General features: G+C 45.2%; 1 protein-coding gene across 2 annotated transcripts in view; it reads right to left on the reverse strand.

Moving 5' to 3' along the window:
• The window catches only part of sulf1 (sulfatase 1), a 37,059-nt gene that overhangs the window by 4,350 nt on the left and 14,849 nt on the right, over positions 1-17,860 (reverse strand). For both annotated transcript variants that reach the window (XM_061712946.1, XM_061712945.1), the window contains exons 2-18: positions 17,439-17,734; positions 16,765-17,004; positions 16,129-16,280; positions 13,326-13,495; positions 10,447-10,597; positions 10,193-10,368; positions 9,895-10,023; positions 9,310-9,366; positions 7,002-7,128; positions 5,247-5,460; positions 4,546-4,792; positions 4,089-4,185; positions 3,868-3,959; positions 3,664-3,735; positions 2,787-2,959; positions 2,454-2,596; positions 725-848 (exon numbers count right to left, since the gene is read on the reverse strand). In XM_061712946.1, coding sequence (XP_061568930.1) covers positions 725-848; positions 2,454-2,596; positions 2,787-2,959; positions 3,664-3,735; positions 3,868-3,959; positions 4,089-4,185; positions 4,546-4,792; positions 5,247-5,460; positions 7,002-7,128; positions 9,310-9,366; positions 9,895-10,023; positions 10,193-10,368; positions 10,447-10,597; positions 13,326-13,495; positions 16,129-16,280; positions 16,765-17,004; positions 17,439-17,613 — 2,539 coding nt within the window. In that variant the 5' untranslated portion in view covers positions 17,614-17,734. The remainder of the gene's footprint in view (positions 1-724; positions 849-2,453; positions 2,597-2,786; positions 2,960-3,663; positions 3,736-3,867; positions 3,960-4,088; positions 4,186-4,545; positions 4,793-5,246; positions 5,461-7,001; positions 7,129-9,309; positions 9,367-9,894; positions 10,024-10,192; positions 10,369-10,446; positions 10,598-13,325; positions 13,496-16,128; positions 16,281-16,764; positions 17,005-17,438; positions 17,735-17,860) is intronic.

Consider the following 17,860-nt stretch of genomic DNA (forward strand, 5'->3'; position numbering starts at 1 on the left):
GCCTCACACAAGCACTGCAGGCTTGCGTTACATATTAACCATCTCCATCACTCGGCACATTTATTAGGATTGATGGAAAGATACGGCCGATGATAGCAGTGATGAAAACAGACCGACAGATTTAACTGCGGCGATGACAGCATCCTTAAAATAATGTCTCACACTCCAAAAAGGAAGATGATCAGATGCGCAGCTTTAACTCGGCCTTGGTCTTTTGGTACCGGACTAAAACTGAAAACTTTGATAAATGAGGGGAGGGTGGAAATAGAGTAGAAGAAGATCCTGGGCTGAAAGAGAGATGCACGAGTTTCATTGTGATGAAAACATCTAACACAGATGAAGAAAACAAATTTCAGTAATGATTCAATGACCTCCACCTGAACTTTCCACAGATGCACACAAATCTCTGAAAGGGTCATTCCTTAAACACATGCAGCATGCAGATGTGTCAAAACACACACCAGCCAGTCTGAAACAGACTCACAGCAGAAGACTCCAGAAACTGTAAGAAACTTTTTTTTTTCTCTTCTTTAAAAACAAATTACCCATCAGATTACAGTTGTTCTTTTAACAGCTACAATGAGCGTCAGCTCCTCTGTGTGTGGAATCCGTTTCAGTCTTTGGTGGGATATCAGCTACATGTCCACATGTCCAACCATCTCACTAAACTGTCAGAGACATTAAGACGGGGGGGATGCAGCGGCTGTGAGTCGGTGTTTTTTACCTGCATCCAAGCCTTTAGGGCGAGGGTTACACTGCTTGTAGCCCTGACAACTCCTCATCTCCATGAGCTGGGCGTGCAGGCTGTTCAGCACGTCCCGGTCCACGGCGTACACCGCGTTGGTCAGCTGGTAGTTACACAAAAACACTGATGTCATTGGCAGCCTGTAAACTATTTCAAACCAACATAACTTTCATGAACATCTTCAGTCGCTAATAATGATCTAAACAGCATTGTCTTTACAGTAACTTGGAAATCAGTGTTGAACTGGCTCCCTGATGTCAGGAAGAGGTAACATGTCACTGAGTATTTAAGCCATTTATGATATTGAAATGGTTCTTATTCAAATGTTATTAGGAATTATCTAGAAACAAGTCTGCGTAATAATGAAGAAAAGGAGATTTAAAGCTTATTAGATCACTTTTACAATAGCATAATCACATTAGGGATGGGCGGTATGGACTAAAAAATGTATCACGATAATTACTGGCATTTATCCCGATAACGATAAAAATGACGATAAAAAAAATACCAATTCAGCTCCACCTTTTCAACTATAAATCTATCTCACTCTCAGATCCGCCATGTTTGTTACACAAAAACGTCATCAACGGGAATGTTTGTTTGTTTGTTTGTTTGTTTGTTTGTTTGTTTGTTTGTTTGTTTGTTTGTTTGTTTGTTTGTTTGTTTGTTTGTTTGTTTGTTTGTTTGTTTGTTTGTTTGTTTGTTTGTTTGTTTGTTTCCTTCCTTCCTTCCTTCCTTCCTTCCTTCCTTCCTTCCTTCCTTCCTTCCTTCCTTCCTTCCTTCCTTCCTTCCTTCCTTCCTTCCTTCCTTCCTTCCTTCCTTCCTTCCTTCCTTCCTTCCTTCCTTCCTTCCTTCCTTCCTTCCTTCCTTCCTTCCTTCCTTCCTTCCTTCCTTCCTTCCTTCCTTCCTTCCTTCCTTCCTTCCTTCCTTCCTTCCTTCCTTCCTTCCTTCCTTCCTTCCTTCCTTCCTTCCTTCCTTCCTTCCTTCCTTCCTTCCTTCCTTCCTTCCTTCCTTCCTTCCTTCCTTCCTTCCTTCCTTCCTTCCTTCCTTCCTTCCTTCCTTCCTTCCTTCCTTCCTTCCTTCCTTCCTTCCTTCCTTCCTTCCTTCCTTCCTTCCTTCCTTCCTTCCTTCCTTCCTTCCTTCCTTCCTTCCTTCCTTCCTTCCTTCCTTCCTTCCTTCCTTCCTTCCTTCCTTCCTTCCTTCCTTCCTTCCTTCCTTCCTTCCTTCCTTCCTTCCTTCCTTCCTTCCTTCCTTCCTTCCTTCCTTCCTTCCTTCCTTCCTTCCTTCCTTCCTTCCTTCCTTCCTTCCTTCCTTCCTTCCTTCCTTCCTTCCTTCCTTCCTTCCTTCCTTCCTTCCTTCCTTCCTTCCTTCCTTCCTTCCTTCCTTCCTTCCTTCCTTCCTTCCTTCCTTCCTTCCTTCCTTCCTTCCTTCCTTCCTTCCTTCCTTCCTTCCTTCCTTCCTTCCTTCCTTCCTTCATCAACGGGAATTTATCGTTTTTACCACGAGATGGCAAATTCTTATCGTGAGGAATTTTTTTGACGGTATATCGTGAACGGTAAAATATCGCCCATTCCTAAATCACATTCATTACAGAAAACAATAAACTCCAAGAATTTTCCCAAAAGCTCCACAAAAGTCAATGAAAATCGCTCTAGAAAGACCGAGGAGGAATAAACAGCAGGAAAACTGCGGTCAGATCTCCACCCACCTGGTAGGGGTCACTGTTGAGGTCAAAGTACTCCAGGAAGCCTGTGGAAAACTCGCAGAAGAGCGTGTTGTGGGTCTCGTTGATGGTTCTCAGGCACCAGTAGGTGTTGTTGTTGGAGCTGGTGCACGCACAGAATCCACCCACTGAGAAATAATTGATATTGTCACTGTTTTGGAGTTTGGGTCTTTTCACACAAAATACATAAAAGTGAAGTGGGGAACATATCTAGTAAATCAAGTGAGACAGTGTAAACATTGGGAAAGCAGCGTTAAACAGTGACAGATGCAGGAATGCTCCGATCTGTCATGAGAGGGCTGAAGTAAATATACACACGTGTCCAGAACGGAGCCGTCTGCCAGTGGTCATTGTTGTGTGTGAAGCAGGTGAGGCCCGGCAGGCTGCAGTCGTCGCCTTTCCTCTGCCGCTTCTTCACCTTCCTCTCCTTTTTCCTCCGGCGGATCTCGTTGTACAGCTGGGCCTTCCCGTCCATTTCCTGCGCGGCCTCCCTGTCGGACGGAAACATGACAGAGTCTCTGTAAGCGGGACCCGAACATGACATCAGCGCCGACCTCTCGATTGCCAATAACCGCAGCGATGGATGATGTAGCGGGGACTTCCCAGAACGCGTCGCCCCTGCCAGGGGATGACGGCCTGTTTACTTTTATGTTTAAGCTCTTATGTCCAATTTTCTCCGGGATGACATCCTAGCCACTGTCCCCTCTTCTTCCCCGCCCGAACACGCAGCAGGCCCCGCTGGAAACAGCTGCTTCGTATTGCTATAATCGGTTCCCAGTGTTTCCCGGTGCAAGCTGATCTTTGTATTTGAAGGACTGAATGATTTCCCCTCTGTTAAATCATTCCATCTTTCCATGCAACTCAATCGCTTCCACATACACATATAAAACAGATTCATGGCCAAACATCTGCTTACTCAATTGAACTCCATTCAAGGGGGGCCAAACATTCAATTGAAAATGTATAGATGGCATGATTCTGCAGAAAGCTGAGAGTGTTTAAGGGTTGCAAACATCATCAACACATCGCACTGCACTGACTGCTCATCTGCGCTCTAGACAGCAACCGATATAACCTGGCGTCTACAGATCAGCCAGATGTGGAGCAGCACTTGCACACTTGTACAAACATAGTTAAACAAGCCATGATCTGCACATAATCATGAAACCAAAACTGAAGGGGAGGAGAAACTCACTTAAATGGATGGAGCTGATCACTCCTGCTCTTCAATCTATCTCCCTTGTTTCTGTGTCCTTTGTTGTAATAGCTGTTTTTACAAGAAAAGAAATGGTCATGGCCATGGCTGGTAAAACAAAACCTTTTTGTCTGTGCACTCAAATGCAGCTTTTACATAAACTATAAATAACTTGTATTTGTTTTGAAATACCGAGCAACTGACCCTTTTCCACAGTCGCACTCGTCTGGCCGCGTCCGCTTCAGATGGCCCCGCACTTCCCGGAGGTTCTTGATTTTGTCTTGAAGAGCTTCAATCTGAAAAACAGGTCATTCCAACACTCAGGCTATTTGTTCCTGTTATGGCAAATCATTTACTTTGGAGAAAAAGAAAAACAAATCCATCCAGCACTGGAGGAGTAAATGAAAACCGGTTTGTACACTCACCTCCTGGTCCACGTAGCTCTTATGATCTTTCCAGGCTCGGGAGGACTGGTAGATTTCTCTCTCACAGTGAACGCTGTCATTCATCAAGATGTAACATCTAAAAACAATCAAAAATGAAAGGAAAAAAATGTGCATACTGTTCTCCAGACACACACACACACACACACACACACACTGCAAAAGCAGGGTCTCTAGAAATAAGCCTTATTATAAGGCTTATTTGCCTAGATTCAAGAATATAAGTTATATTCTTGAATCTAGGCAAATTGTCTTATATTTAAAAAACAAAATTTTTTCTTGACAAGAATTCTTAAAACTAGCAAGAAAAAAGTCTAGACTAGACAAAAAAAATCCTTGAAACAAGGCTTTTTTTGTTTATTACTTCCCTAGAAATGTGTTTTTTTGCAGTTCAAGTGAGGAGTGGACTTTACTATTCTTCACAGGACGGCTTTCTTACTTGTGTGTGACTTTCACAGAGTTGGGGTAACCCACTGCGTTGGTGTCGTCCGCCAGCATTTCCTCCGAACCGTCGTCAGACCCCGCGTCAAAGTCTGGGTCCTCTGGGTTGTAGTGCCGCTTTGAGATGACGCGGCGGCGGACGGCTGAGGTGTCATCTGCTTGCAGGTCCACGTCGTAAATCTGCCCCTCAAACTCCACGGACAGAGACCTGGCAGACCGCGTATGGACGAAACGAGGACGATAACCTGTCACAGAACAGGAAATTTGAGTTCTCTTCATAACTGTGATCATATATGGACCTTTTAAAGATCATTAGATGCTCATACTAAAGCTGTACTTTGTCCTTCCACCACAAGAGGGCGTCAAATCACACGAGAGCACGAAGCACAGAGCAAGAGCCACACTTGCTGCAGGTTGTCTGGTTTTTACAGGCATCTGCCTACCTTCAGAGCATAAATAATCAATTTCATAAAGTCAAGCTCTGAGCTTTTACAGACTTCTTTTTCCAACTACCGGCACTCAGACATCAATGACAACGCTGTAAGTGAATAAAGAGATTAATAAAAGTTGAACCGGTGTCAATTTTTAAACTGAAATGTTGTAATAAAAACCACTATACAAGAAGAGCCAGTTTTTTTATTGTTAAAATGACTATACTCAAGCACATTATTATTATTTTAGACCAGAATTGATGCTCACGTTGGCCTGCAGAGGACGAGAACTGCCGTTGGGAGCGGCGTTCTGCCTTAGACGGTTTGTACAGAGCGTCCTCGCAGTCACAGGCCTTGTCTCTGTTGTTATAACTGCTGCGGGGCTTCAGGCTGCGAGCCCTTTTCCTGGAGCCTTCTTTCGAACCACCTTTGCACTTTTGTATCCTCCACTTCCCAGTAATCTCCTCCACACAGTGCCACCTCTGTCAAAGACAACGAGAGCAAGAGATACACATGATTTTTGCCTTTCAAGGTAGAAGTGAAAGCACACGGTTATACTGCCTTGAGGAATGTCCTGCATCGCTGTTGCAATTGACAGATTTGCAACATCAGAAATGATTACAGATTCCAAGAGAGAAATCTTCAGTGATTTTAGACATTTTTTTTAACAGGAAAAAATGCCTTTGACGGGGGCAGATGCCAGTCAGCGGGGAAAGAATGGCATCCAAAAGCGGCGAGAGGTGAAACCAATACAAGCATGTGAGAGGAATCAGCTCTGTCTGCTGCTCGTGAAACGGAGAGGAAACCCCCATCACTTCTCACACCGGGTATGTCAGTCAAGTGCGTCACTCACATAATTGTATAAACACATTTCCACACACTCCCCTGCGTCTTTCACAACATGCATTCCATCATAAAAAACACTGCTCCGATGCTCGCTGCTGCGACTACTGCTGCCGGTTAGGTCCTGTATAAATGCAAACGGTGCATCTGCAGGCTGCGCCGCAGATGATCAGTGCAAAGTGTGGGAACAAGGGTCCCAACAAAGAGGCGTAAGGCAGATCAGGTTTCTCCTGGAGGAGCTTACGGGCCCCGCAGAGCGGTCGTGTCAACATTAGACTAGACACGAGGGAGAGACATGCATTGTCACTGGAGGATGAAAACAATCTCTGCCTTTCTTTATCCTCCTCCTTTATCCACCCTACTGTGAGCACTTTAACCCATTAAGACCAGATGCAACATGCGTGTATGGCAGCAGTAGAAGAGCAAAAAAAATAAATAAGAAAGACAAAGGGAGGAGCACACTGGTTAGCAAGTGGTTGATTTGCTGTTACTGTTGCAGTGACTGCCTATAAAAACACTTGCGTGGCTTTCAGCAAATGTTATTCTACAGCCATCTGAGATCGCCGTTAAAGAATTTCTCTGCTATATGCAGACAAGACGATAATGCAAACTGAAGTGGGTGTAGCATGCATCGCAAGCCACTCACACCATCCCACGGCACTGCAGTCACGATACTCTGCACAGCTGTGATCCTGCACCCACACTTGCACGACACACTTCTGAGCTCACCAGAAATCGCTCCATTGCTGTCTTTAATAAGTGATTGTTACATACACACATTTGTGCGGTCATAAAAATGGATCTGGATTGTATTAGCCAGACTCTTAGAAACGCTGCCTGTAATTTAACACTACCTGAAATTTGTAACAATTTGTATTTCTCTGGCCTGTCTGCTCCGAGGCCACATACTGTACCATCTGGCTGAAAATTAATGGGCGCAGATGAAAAGGAAAGTGCCCACAAATTAATGGACCGCAAAATGGCGCAAAGGAGACCCATTATAAACCGACTGATGTTCTCGGTGCTGTGCAGAATTCCTCAGCAGGCAGCGTGGAGGTCACTTGAAGAGTGACACGCTGTTGTTAGAAAAGGGCCGAATAAGATTTGAGAGGTCGCTATCGACATGCATCTGCAGGGAGAACATTTGCAGTTTCTGTGCAAATGAGTGTCTTTCTTTTACCTGTCCAGGCTGTTCGCATGGTGTCTGGAATTCAGCCTGCTGGCAGGTTTCTCTGACCTTCTTGTACTTGGGAAGGCTGTTGGTGTGTTGATTGCTCACGGAGTCATCTTTCTTTCTCAGGATCTTTCTACAAGATGCAACATGTAAACACAAGGAACACCATATCAAGAAACTGACTTATTCAAGGGGTCAAAAACAGGCCAAATCAAATTCTCATTCATTAAAACGGTGTCTTGGCCTTGGCACACGTCTGCGATCTTTGCCAAATAAAGGATATGTTCTGTCATGTCTGAATGTGCCTGAGGGCATGCACGTGGAGGTTATATCTATCAAATTTCAGGGTGTTTGACCTTAGTTTGGCATAAGATGGAAATGCTTCATTTTCCCCTGCCGCCACCACTATCACCACCACCACCACAAGGACTGCTTGAGTCTTCAGCCAAGCCATGTCTTTTCCTCTACCCCAAACTTTCTGCCACTATAAGTTCCTTTGAGAATGTTTTGCTTGAAGAACAAAAAGCTCCTGCAGCTATCTGTGGGTTATGGGGGCTGAGAAGCTCCACAAAGTTAAAAAAAATACCTCTATTTTTTTCTTTCTAGCTGCACTCATGCTGCAGATAGGAAGGCTGAAGTAATGCCACAGCCAGCCCGTGGGTGAGTGACAAGTGGAAAATCACCTTGTAATTCTACATTGCTGCATATTGGCTTGAGCTCCAATGTTGCTATATTCCTCCGTACTTAGTTTTATAGAAACTAACCTTTTTTTTTCCCCTTTTTTCTATTTTGTAACGGCAGTTTCCAATTCTATTATCATTCAGAAAGCTTCAACTCTGAAGTAGGGTTTACAAGAAAGGATAGTAATCACAGTGTTAAAATTGGCTGCAGTTCTTGTGGTGTGGATGCCGAAAAAAAGGGGGGGGTGGACTTCTTTCAGTGGTTATAAAAACTATAGAAATGTTGCCGTGGTGCACAGCACCTCATTTCCTGGCCACACGGGAACCACAGGCAGAGGGATAGTAACAGCACAAGCTGTCTGCTTCTCTGTTTGGTACTTTGTAGCACTGCAAAGGGGAAACGGCTGACATTTACTCCCTTGATTTGAGCCTGGGGTGCTAAAAGAGCTAATTGCTGTTGATGTCACTCCCTGATAACTGCATTAGGAAGCTGATAAGACACTCAAACACAATAGTCGGCCCCTGCTGTCACTCAGCATTTCACACCCTTTTAGGCAGCACTGAAAATTTTAGACCATGAAACATGATCAATGAGAAAGCTTAACAAAAAAACAACATGAACTAAGGATGTCCGTACTGACTCATACAGACTATTACACAGCTCCAAGCTGAGCTGACCGTTGCAACAGGGGCAACTAGAGCTTCTTCTAACACTCGAGTGTGTGTTCGCAGGAGCACACACTCCAGGCAGCATGTGACAGGCAGCTTTGCAAAATCTGCCTTCACCCAGAATGTTTTTATTTTTTTATTTTCTTGAATTTAATATTATGAAAACAAGAAGAAATGTCTTTCCCGTCAAATTTGCATGCATATATGGGTACGCGGTAGATCCGAGGCATCATTTTCTGCATCGTGTTTCTCTTGGCAGACGGCAGGTTAATTAAAGAACTGTCAGGGCTTGTGACAAATAGCATACTGTATCCAATTATGTGCACTGTAAAGAAAACAGGTCTTCAGGAAAAAGTGGAGCGCTTGCAGGAGTGTGGCTGCTGCATTCCGCACCGGAGAGCCAGTGACACGTCCTGCGAGTGGATTAAGTAGTCTCCAGCCCATATTCAGGGGAACATCATCCTGAGACAGGAAGGTCTTTGTTTATTTTGTTTATAACTAGCTTGGCAATGTTACCAAAATGTATCTTCATTCTCTTTTCACTAAACCTCACACTGCACGACAAGTCAAGTCCCAAGACACAATAAAGTTCGATATCAGTGTTCAATATATGAAAACGCTCCTGAGAGGACAAAAACGGGGAAAACAAGTTTGTTTTCCCCGTAAATCATCACATGACCCTGTTACGCAACCCCATCCCCCCCCCCCATGCATGAACTGTCATAATTTACCAGCCGTTTATAGCTTTACCAGACAAGTGAGGACCACTGCTGCCTTCCAAGCTGACTGTGGTCAGGATGTGTCTGACAGATAAACAGTCGGGAGATGCCGCTGTGTGGCTCCAACGCGGAGCGTGCACTTTTTGGGTTCATTTAAATGTTTCTCAGGTTTATGTGACATACAATGCCCAGCAACGACATGCATGAGACTGTGGTGTGGACGAGGAATAAAGAACCCACGCTTACCCTCGCTCCACAAGGAATGTGTCTCTCCAGACTTTGGGTTTCCGGTTGGGTTTGAATCTGGGAAAACAAAACAGACAACATTTGTAAAATTCATACGATCTATCTGCTACGGCGTGTCAGACAGAAAGCTAGCCAGGGACATGGAAGCTGATCACAGCAAAGCTCGAGACCTTGCTTTTGAGCATTAAACGAATTATCCCGATCCTCTCTGCGCCTCTGGAGGAGTTTCGTGCACATGTATTAACAATAGATACTTTGTGAAGGGCAGTCATTTTTCATTCGCATTGAACGCTGTTCATAGAGTGGGTTTTGCAGAGAAACACAAGGTTCGGCTTGCAAACAAATTCGGCAGGAAACGTAATAAAAGAGAGACCTCAGCGACTTGCAGCCAAGGGAAAATCTGCCACATTGCCCTCAACCCACTTTTTGTGCAGTTGGAGCAAAAGCGATCATTTAAGCGGTGGAAATTTGCATTTCCTCTCTAATGGCCAACGAGGAGAACTGGTGCATACTGTATGTCGCACATGCTGTGCAATTACTACCAAAAATATCCATGACAGCATGGCATGATGGATCCATACAAACCTATTGCCAGTCCGATCCTGTTCCAGAAGCTTAAGGATAGATTTTCCATCCATGTCTTGGGGGGTGTCCAGTCCAGCAATGTGGAGAATCGTGGGAGCGAGGTCAATGTTCAGCACCAGATGAGGGTTTCTGAAGAAATAACATGCACAAATATACTAAATCTTGTGAAGCTTAATTCCATATAAACCAAATGACTGACGGAACAGAACATTGGGAACTTTAATGATACAGTACAGCATATTCTGAGATTTTGCAAAGAAGGATGTTGATGATGTTGATGATGCACGTTTGTACTCACACTGCCCCTGGCTCCACATTGGGTCCTCTCAGGAAGAATGGCACTCGGATATCAAAATCATATGGCATTGATTTCCCCTTGACTAACCCGAACTGGCCGATGTGGTAGCCGTGGTCAGCTGTATAGATGATGTAAGTGTTCTCCAGCTCTCCAGTTTCCTCTAGCATGTCGTATATCTACATAAATGAAGCAACAGGGTGAAGATTGATTGTGTACTTGACAGATGTACAAGTCTTATTTAGTGTTATATTCACCTTCTGCACAGAGTCGTCGACAGACTGAAGCGTCTGCAGCCGTTTCCGATGCAGGAAGTTGGTGAACTCCATGTGGATTGGTTTCATGGGGCCTGTGTACTGCATGATCCAATGTTTGTCCATGTTCGGGGCGTAATTGTAGCTGGGGGTGCTGGGAGGGCGCAAAGGAGAGAGGAACATGCACAAAAATATTTAGGACTGATAGAATACACATGTATACCAAGGACATGATGATTTCACATAGACGCCTGAAGATATTTCTCGACATCTGTCTGCATGCAGGTTATTGCAGCACATAACAACTACACGAATCACCTGCTTGCTACTTTTCACAAACGGCTGCTCAGCAACAGGTGCCACAGTTGTTTCACCGTTTGACATGCACCAAGGCCCTGCCGTGTTGGTTGACGGAAACGTATTAATAATTTTCAGCCAGCGCCGTCGCTGTTTTTCCACACCCCTCTCCGACCATCTCTCCTCTCGCACACAGACGAGACTCTCCGTGCTCCGCTGCGCTCCTGGCACAGGCCAGTAATTTGAGGGTTGGCACATGCTTATGAAAATAATAGGCCCCAAAGTCGAGTTTGCAACAAATTCTGGAGCAAAAACTCAATAAGTCATGGCCTTTTGAAATGGGGGGGGGGGGTTAACAAGAGAGGATAAATAGCAAAGAGGCTAACTGAGAGATGCTGTTCACCTGTCTTGGTTGTAAAATAAGGAAAATGCGTAATGTGGGACTTTGTATCTGTAAGGTTTCTGGCATTAAAAGTAAAGGAGAACATGAATTATGTACAACAGACTATAATAAGCCAGACTTAAAACAGGCTAAAAAATGCACAGGTTCCACTTCTGAATTAGCAGCCTCAAGTATCAAAACTGAGATGCTTAATGACGACCTGCGACGAGAGCCGCTTTGATTGAGCTGCTTCATGTCCTTTTCTCCTCGGACCTGCTTTGTGATAAAGGTGAACTCTTCACCGACTTAGCAGGCGGTCTAATAAGCCCCACAAAGAGACCTGTCTCTGGGCAATGGGCCACCAAGGTATGGGGCCCCGAGCACCAGGGAACCAGGAATGCAGAGGTCACTGGAATGAAGCCGGTCCGTATAGGAGAGGTCACACCTGCCACCTGTCACATATAGGTCTGCGTTGTTTAGCATCAGCAGCACCGTTCCCCCCAGAATGCCTCCTGGTGACATTGCACATCCCACGTGAAAATTTAGCGACTTTCCCTTGCAGCAAATTAGCCGAGTTACGACCAGAACTGTTATTAAGGCACACAATTGAGCGAGCACGCCTAATCTATCGCATCTGAAATAGACGGTAGTCTGGCTTACATCTAAGGAAGTGGGCAAGAACACCTTCGGTGAAGAATGTTAATGACATTAACATCCAACCCTCCCCTGCTATTGTTGCTGTCAAAAGTACAGACACTGGTTTGATTTATGAGGCGGCTCCTCATTTACTGCTGCAGTCCCGTCCCCGCCCCCCGACTGCACCGAAGCTAGATCGAAATCTTCACCTAAGTAGATACTTCACCGTCATGAACCGAATCGGACGGGAACATTGTCGAACAATAATCCAATCTGCGAAGGGAAATCTTAACGTCTGCCAAAAGGAAAATAAAAAACGTTTAGCCTCATCTATAATGAAAACAAGTAAGTCGGCGAACACCAAAACAAACACCCGCTCATGCCAACCACCTGTGCTCTCCATAGTAACCTCACACACACAGACACACACACACAGCCTGCACCTATACACGATCACTGAGGCAACCCTTTTAGTCACCCGTGGGCCCCAGGTCCACCCCCTTCACTCAGAGGCTCCGGCTAAAAATAAATTAATAATGTCACAAAGGGTGTTCCAGAGCGCACAATGCATTCCTCGCATCCCAGGAGCCACGGGGAGAAACTACTGATTGATATGGACAGGGTCAGGAAGTCCTTTTGGGAATTAAACAAGACGTGAGGAAGGGATGGGAAGAGCGAAGAGCTGGGATGAGGGAAAACGAGATGACACGTGGAAATGCGCAGGGAGAGATGAACAGAGAGGTAGGATACATAGAGGGGAATGTTAAGTGGGACAGAAAGCGAAGGGGAAGGCGCACTGAGAGGACAGAAGAGGAGGTTAGGGGGAGATTAGTTTCAAAGCAAAAGCGACTGGAGTAGTGCACTCTGGGAGCCGGTTTGGAGGGCCCACCATGAGACAACCGGGCACGGGGCCAACGGGACGACCCGGAGTGGAACGCAGCGCTGCTTCCACCCAAGAGACCAGACTTGTGGGAAGCGAATGCAGGGTTGGCATGAGCGCGGCGCTGTGCTGAAACGCCATCCCTGACGGGCTCCATCGCATGTTCCCCTGCTATTCCTGGATGATAAATCATCGGGATTTCACGCTTGCCACGCCGTCAAGCCCTTCCAGCTCCTGAGCAACCCGTCATGTCTGGAGACCGAGGGTCGCGCCTACTCTCGTCATGTTAGAAACACTCGACTATAAAACACTCAACTAACTGCGTATAATTTAAGCATTTTTCAATCGCACAAGATCAAAAATGCATATATGAATATATTTGAACAATTTTTATGTATTTTGAAATATCACATTTTTGTTTTTAGGTGAAATAATATTTATTGAAACTTTCTCCGCTTCTGAAAAGAGATTTGACGTTAGATTTGACGCCATCATTCTGCCACATTTCTGTCCAGGTTTGCTGTATAAGCTGCTGTGATGCTATGATTGTCTTGTTGTTTTGACTGTTTTTATCTGGTTGTTAATCTCTGATAATGATGCTTAAATAAAAAAATGAAAAGAACTTTATACTTTGCCTTTTTAAACACGGGTTAGAAGTTGTGATACGAGCATCTTCTTCTGACTTACATGTGCTGGGAAGCGTTTGGAAAGTGTTCGGCGTACTGCGGGGCTGAGTCTTCGGGGCCGTGAGGAGCGGCGTGGCTGATGACCATCATCACAGGACGGTGAGGGTAGACTTTCTTGGACATGTGGAAAAAGCTGATGCTGTCGTTTGTGATCAGATCAGTGAAATAATCCTTTGAAAGTAAGAGAGAGAGAGAAAAAAAAAGTACCACCATTAGGTGCTACGAGGCTAACACCCACATCTAGACATGTTTATAAGTGAAGGTGGAGTTGAGGGAAAATGCGAGACAGCACCGGCTTTGATAAAACGGGTTTGCAGTCCAATCACTGTGACATGTGGCTTTTACTCGTCCAGTCATTTTCAAATAAATTAAGAGGGGCCAGTTGGGGATATGAAGTGGGGCCATTGAGTGCACTACAGTACCAATCTGTCAAGTCAACAGCTGGCAGCTTGCCTCTGTGTGTGTGTGTGTGTGTGTGTGTGTGTGTGTGTGTGTATACAGTACATGGGGTTTTGCCCCCGTCAGTGAATCTCTGCACTATTGAATGTGACACCACTTGATGGCGAGGGAAGCTTGGCGCTTACAAATGGTATGTTGTTATGACAGCTCCCACACTTTACTCATCTTTAGACTATTCATCCCGTTTCAACCACTCACATTTCTTCAACCCTGACCGTTTTACATTTCCTTGCTTCTCACTTATGAACTCAAGGAGATAATGGAGCATATGATCAAGAACAAATAAAAAGAGATTTAAGCAATGCCAAAAAAAAAATTAAAAAAAATGAGCTCAACTGAGCGATGACACATTTCCTTATGATGCCGTTTCTTTTTGTGGTTTTTATTTATTGGGATGGGCAGAAATGAGCACAGTTGAATGAATGAAAGCGAGAGCCAAGAGCTTAGGCTCAGGAAATGTGAAATCATCACACATCTCGTAAAGGTGTGGCTTTTTATTGAAACCTCTGTCCCAGGCGCGGTGGAGTCTGCCTTTTTTTTGTTTGTTTGTTTTAAAAATCACACAGTAGGTAACACCCTGAACTAAAAATACAATGGCATTTGCCAACTTTCCAACGGCAGACTAACGACTGTACCTGCTACTCTGGCGTACGGTTACCGTCGCCGGGCACGCAACAAATGCAAGGGAGTGCCAGCCTGAAAATGAAAGGGTAAAGGGTGATTTCCCTTAGATGTCAGAAGAGGGTTTGGCTGTTTCATCTTGTCTCTATTAATAGGTCTTTCTCTTTTTTTATTATAGTCAGCCCAGCTTTAATGGCCTGGCGCCTGAATGTGTCCGTGGAGGTTGATGATTACGTGCACATGGCAAAGCACTGCCAAGGCTGCCAGCTCTTAAAATCTGAGCCATTGGTGTGGAGGGCTCTGGCAGGTCAAGGGGAAGTGACGGTGTCATGGGGAATGCTTGGCCAGCAGCTATAAAAGAATCAGGGAGGTGATGAGCATCATTTTTCCCCATTTGGACGGCATGGAGTGGGAGTCATAACGGGAATTTGTTAGCAAATGGCTGAATTACTCAACAATACTCAACTATGCGAGTTGCGACGCTCCCACTAAGAGCCTACAGGCCGGTCAGCGCAGCAGGGTTTTACGGTGTTGCATTAATGACATTTATACAGAAGAAGTAATGAGGAGGTATTTTGTGTTCGCACTGATGACATCATATATCACATCTGGCTTGTTAAGAAGCCTGCTTTTATAGCTGTTCTTGTATTGTGCAATTAAAATAAACAGTGTATGGACATTATCATTGAACTTAATCTCTCCAACACGGGACAAGAGGTTCAACTTAAGGTGCAACTTGAATGAACTCATGTTCCTGATGATAGAACTTGAGATGGGGTCTAATTGACTGAAATTACTGGGCAAATGCTGCGTTGACACGCAGCGACTTGACGTGCGAAGCTGAACAATCCTACGTGGAATCCCCTGGCCCTTTTTACCCTGTGTCAGTCAAAAAAACTAAAATAGTTATATTCCTCTCAGCCGTGGCATCTTTAGCAGTAAATAGCTAATTCTGTATTCATTAGACTTTCAACCACAATTTGCTGACCAGGTCGGTGTCATGTAAACACCCCGGCCTCAGCCTGTGCGTAAATTTACACCCCAGTCCAAGTTGGCAGAGGAATGGCAGTCCAAAGATTTGTTTGGCCATCTTCTGAGCCAACCCCTCCACATTGATCTCTGGCGTATCCAGAACGGCACAACCTGGGAAGATGGAGCTGTGAAAACAAACTGACAGCTCTTTCGAAAACATCAGCGGGAGATTGATGTCCGCGGCAGTCCAGAAAAACAACGGGAGGCTGTTGTGACAGTGGAGCCAGAGCGTTTATCTCCCGAAGCCGACCTTTTCAAAGTGAAAATTCCCTTCCTTTTTTTTTTTTTAAATTGTGGTATTATAGCATAAAATTTTGCTAAACTGCACAGCGAGACACACAGATGACGGGAGAAAGCAGACAGAACAAGAGACAAAAACAACCGCAGGGTGGTACTTATCGCAAGCAACTTTGGCTTCCCATAAAGACATCAATTTTACAGCGTCTAAATATTTAGGAGAGGTGCGTCATAATAAGGGATGCTACAGAAAAAGACGCCGCCACCTCATCTTTGCTCATTCCCTTTAATTCCCATGACAGAATTCCTGCCAGGCTGCATCACAACGCAGTGATAAGTGAAGAGCTTCACTGTCTGTATTTATAAGTGAGGGGAACCTGCAATTTGTAAGACAAAGTCTTTATATTAAGTCATAAAGGCAAAACAAATTAGTGAGAAATCATGAGAGCACATACCTTGGCGTAGTCGGCACCGTGTTTCTCCTTGTAACCATTCCGACAGACGGTATAATTATAGAAGCGGGAATTTTTGATCAATCCAACCCATTCGCGCCACCCAGGTGGGATGTAGCTGCCATTGTACTCGTTGAGGTACTTGCCAAAGAATCCTGCAGGAGGAGGAAAAGAGAGAAAGGCGGGGTTCCTTTCAATGCAGTCTTTGGCCTTCAGTGCATGTTTTTATGTGTTTCCGTAGGGCCGCGCTGTCAGAGTTAATCTGGGCATGTGAGTGAGACAATCAGGTTTTTGCTCGACTCTGTTTTTCCTTTTTTTGCCTCTGTTTCTCAGATAGGTCGGGCATGAAGCCAGCCCGTCTCGAAGAAGGCTAATTGCACGCTAATGCATCAGCTTGAAAACCACAGGCCGTGCTGCAGCCCTCAGGAAAACATCTGCGCTGCCCAGTTCAGTGCCTGTCCATCACTCACACAGTCAGAGTACCGATGAGACATAGCAGCAACCTGGCATGCACAACGTGTTTGCATTTCTCACACACACACAGACACACACAGACACAGACAGACAAGGTTGCATGAGCCTTGCTCGGTGGACAGAATCTCTTTAACGTGTCCATGTGCACATCTTCACTTCGCTTACCTGTCCTGTAGCCCGTGTTGTTGAGGTAGACTGCAAAGGAGCGGGGTTCATGCTGAGCTTGCCAGGACGGGGAGGAGCAGTTCTCGTTGTTGGTGTAGGTGTTGTGGTTGTGGACGTACTTGCCCGTCAGCATGGAGGATCGCGACGGGCAGCACATAGGCGTGCTGACAAAGGCATTGGTGAAAGACATGCCACCGTCTTCCATTATCTTACGAGTTTTATTCATCACCTGCAAAGAACCTGGATGGCAAAGTAAAATCGTCAGTGCTTTTCCATGTAACCAAAAACATCATTCAACTGAAAAACTGGATGCATGCAAAGTTAATTTAGACATATTCAGGAAGTCAGTGGGTTTTTGAAAACAAAATGTTGGCACTTCCTCTTTTTCCACATGTATAAACACAGTTCAGTTCCTCTTTATTACTCTATAAGCCTTTCTGACTCAATTTTCTCAGAGGAAAAGTAATTATGATTCAACATTAAAAACACCAGATGGCCAATATGGTCTGGCTTATGGTGTGCATTTAATATTTAATGTAAGGAGAGAGACCATATAAATCTGGATGCAAACAGCCATAAACAAAATTAAAAGGATTAGGACTGAATGTAAAATAGCAGCAAAAATTAAAAGTGATTAGTGATTCCAGGAAGACGAGGAAGCTGGCCAGCCTTACCCAGCTCCACATCCTGGTCGTCGGTCATGATGAGGATGATGTTGGGTCGGATGTTTCTGCGGTCCTTCTGGATGCGACCCCTGTAGGCCTGGGCCCTGGTGGTGGTGAAGGCCCGGCCGCCTGGAAACCAGTCCAGACCCAGCAGGGCCAAGCAGGGCAGCCACTGAATCAACATGCTATCCGACGCTACAGACCGCAGGAGGGGTTGATGGGAGGATTATGAAGAGATGGGAAGGGAGAAGAGGACGAGCCAGGCCACTCACTCACACCCGTGGCGCTCTCGCAGCCCTGGTTGACTGAGAGGAGACAAGAAGGAGGAATCACGTTGAGATGTGACGGCGAGAAATCAAACATGACACAAAGAGGCCAATTTTCAATAACGGATTAGAGAAAAGAAAGACGGACTTTGTTTCTGAACATAT

This window comes from Cololabis saira, chromosome 22 (genome assembly GCF_033807715.1).
Source record: "Cololabis saira isolate AMF1-May2022 chromosome 22, fColSai1.1, whole genome shotgun sequence".
Classification (NCBI taxonomy): domain Eukaryota; kingdom Metazoa; phylum Chordata; class Actinopteri; order Beloniformes; family Belonidae; genus Cololabis; species Cololabis saira.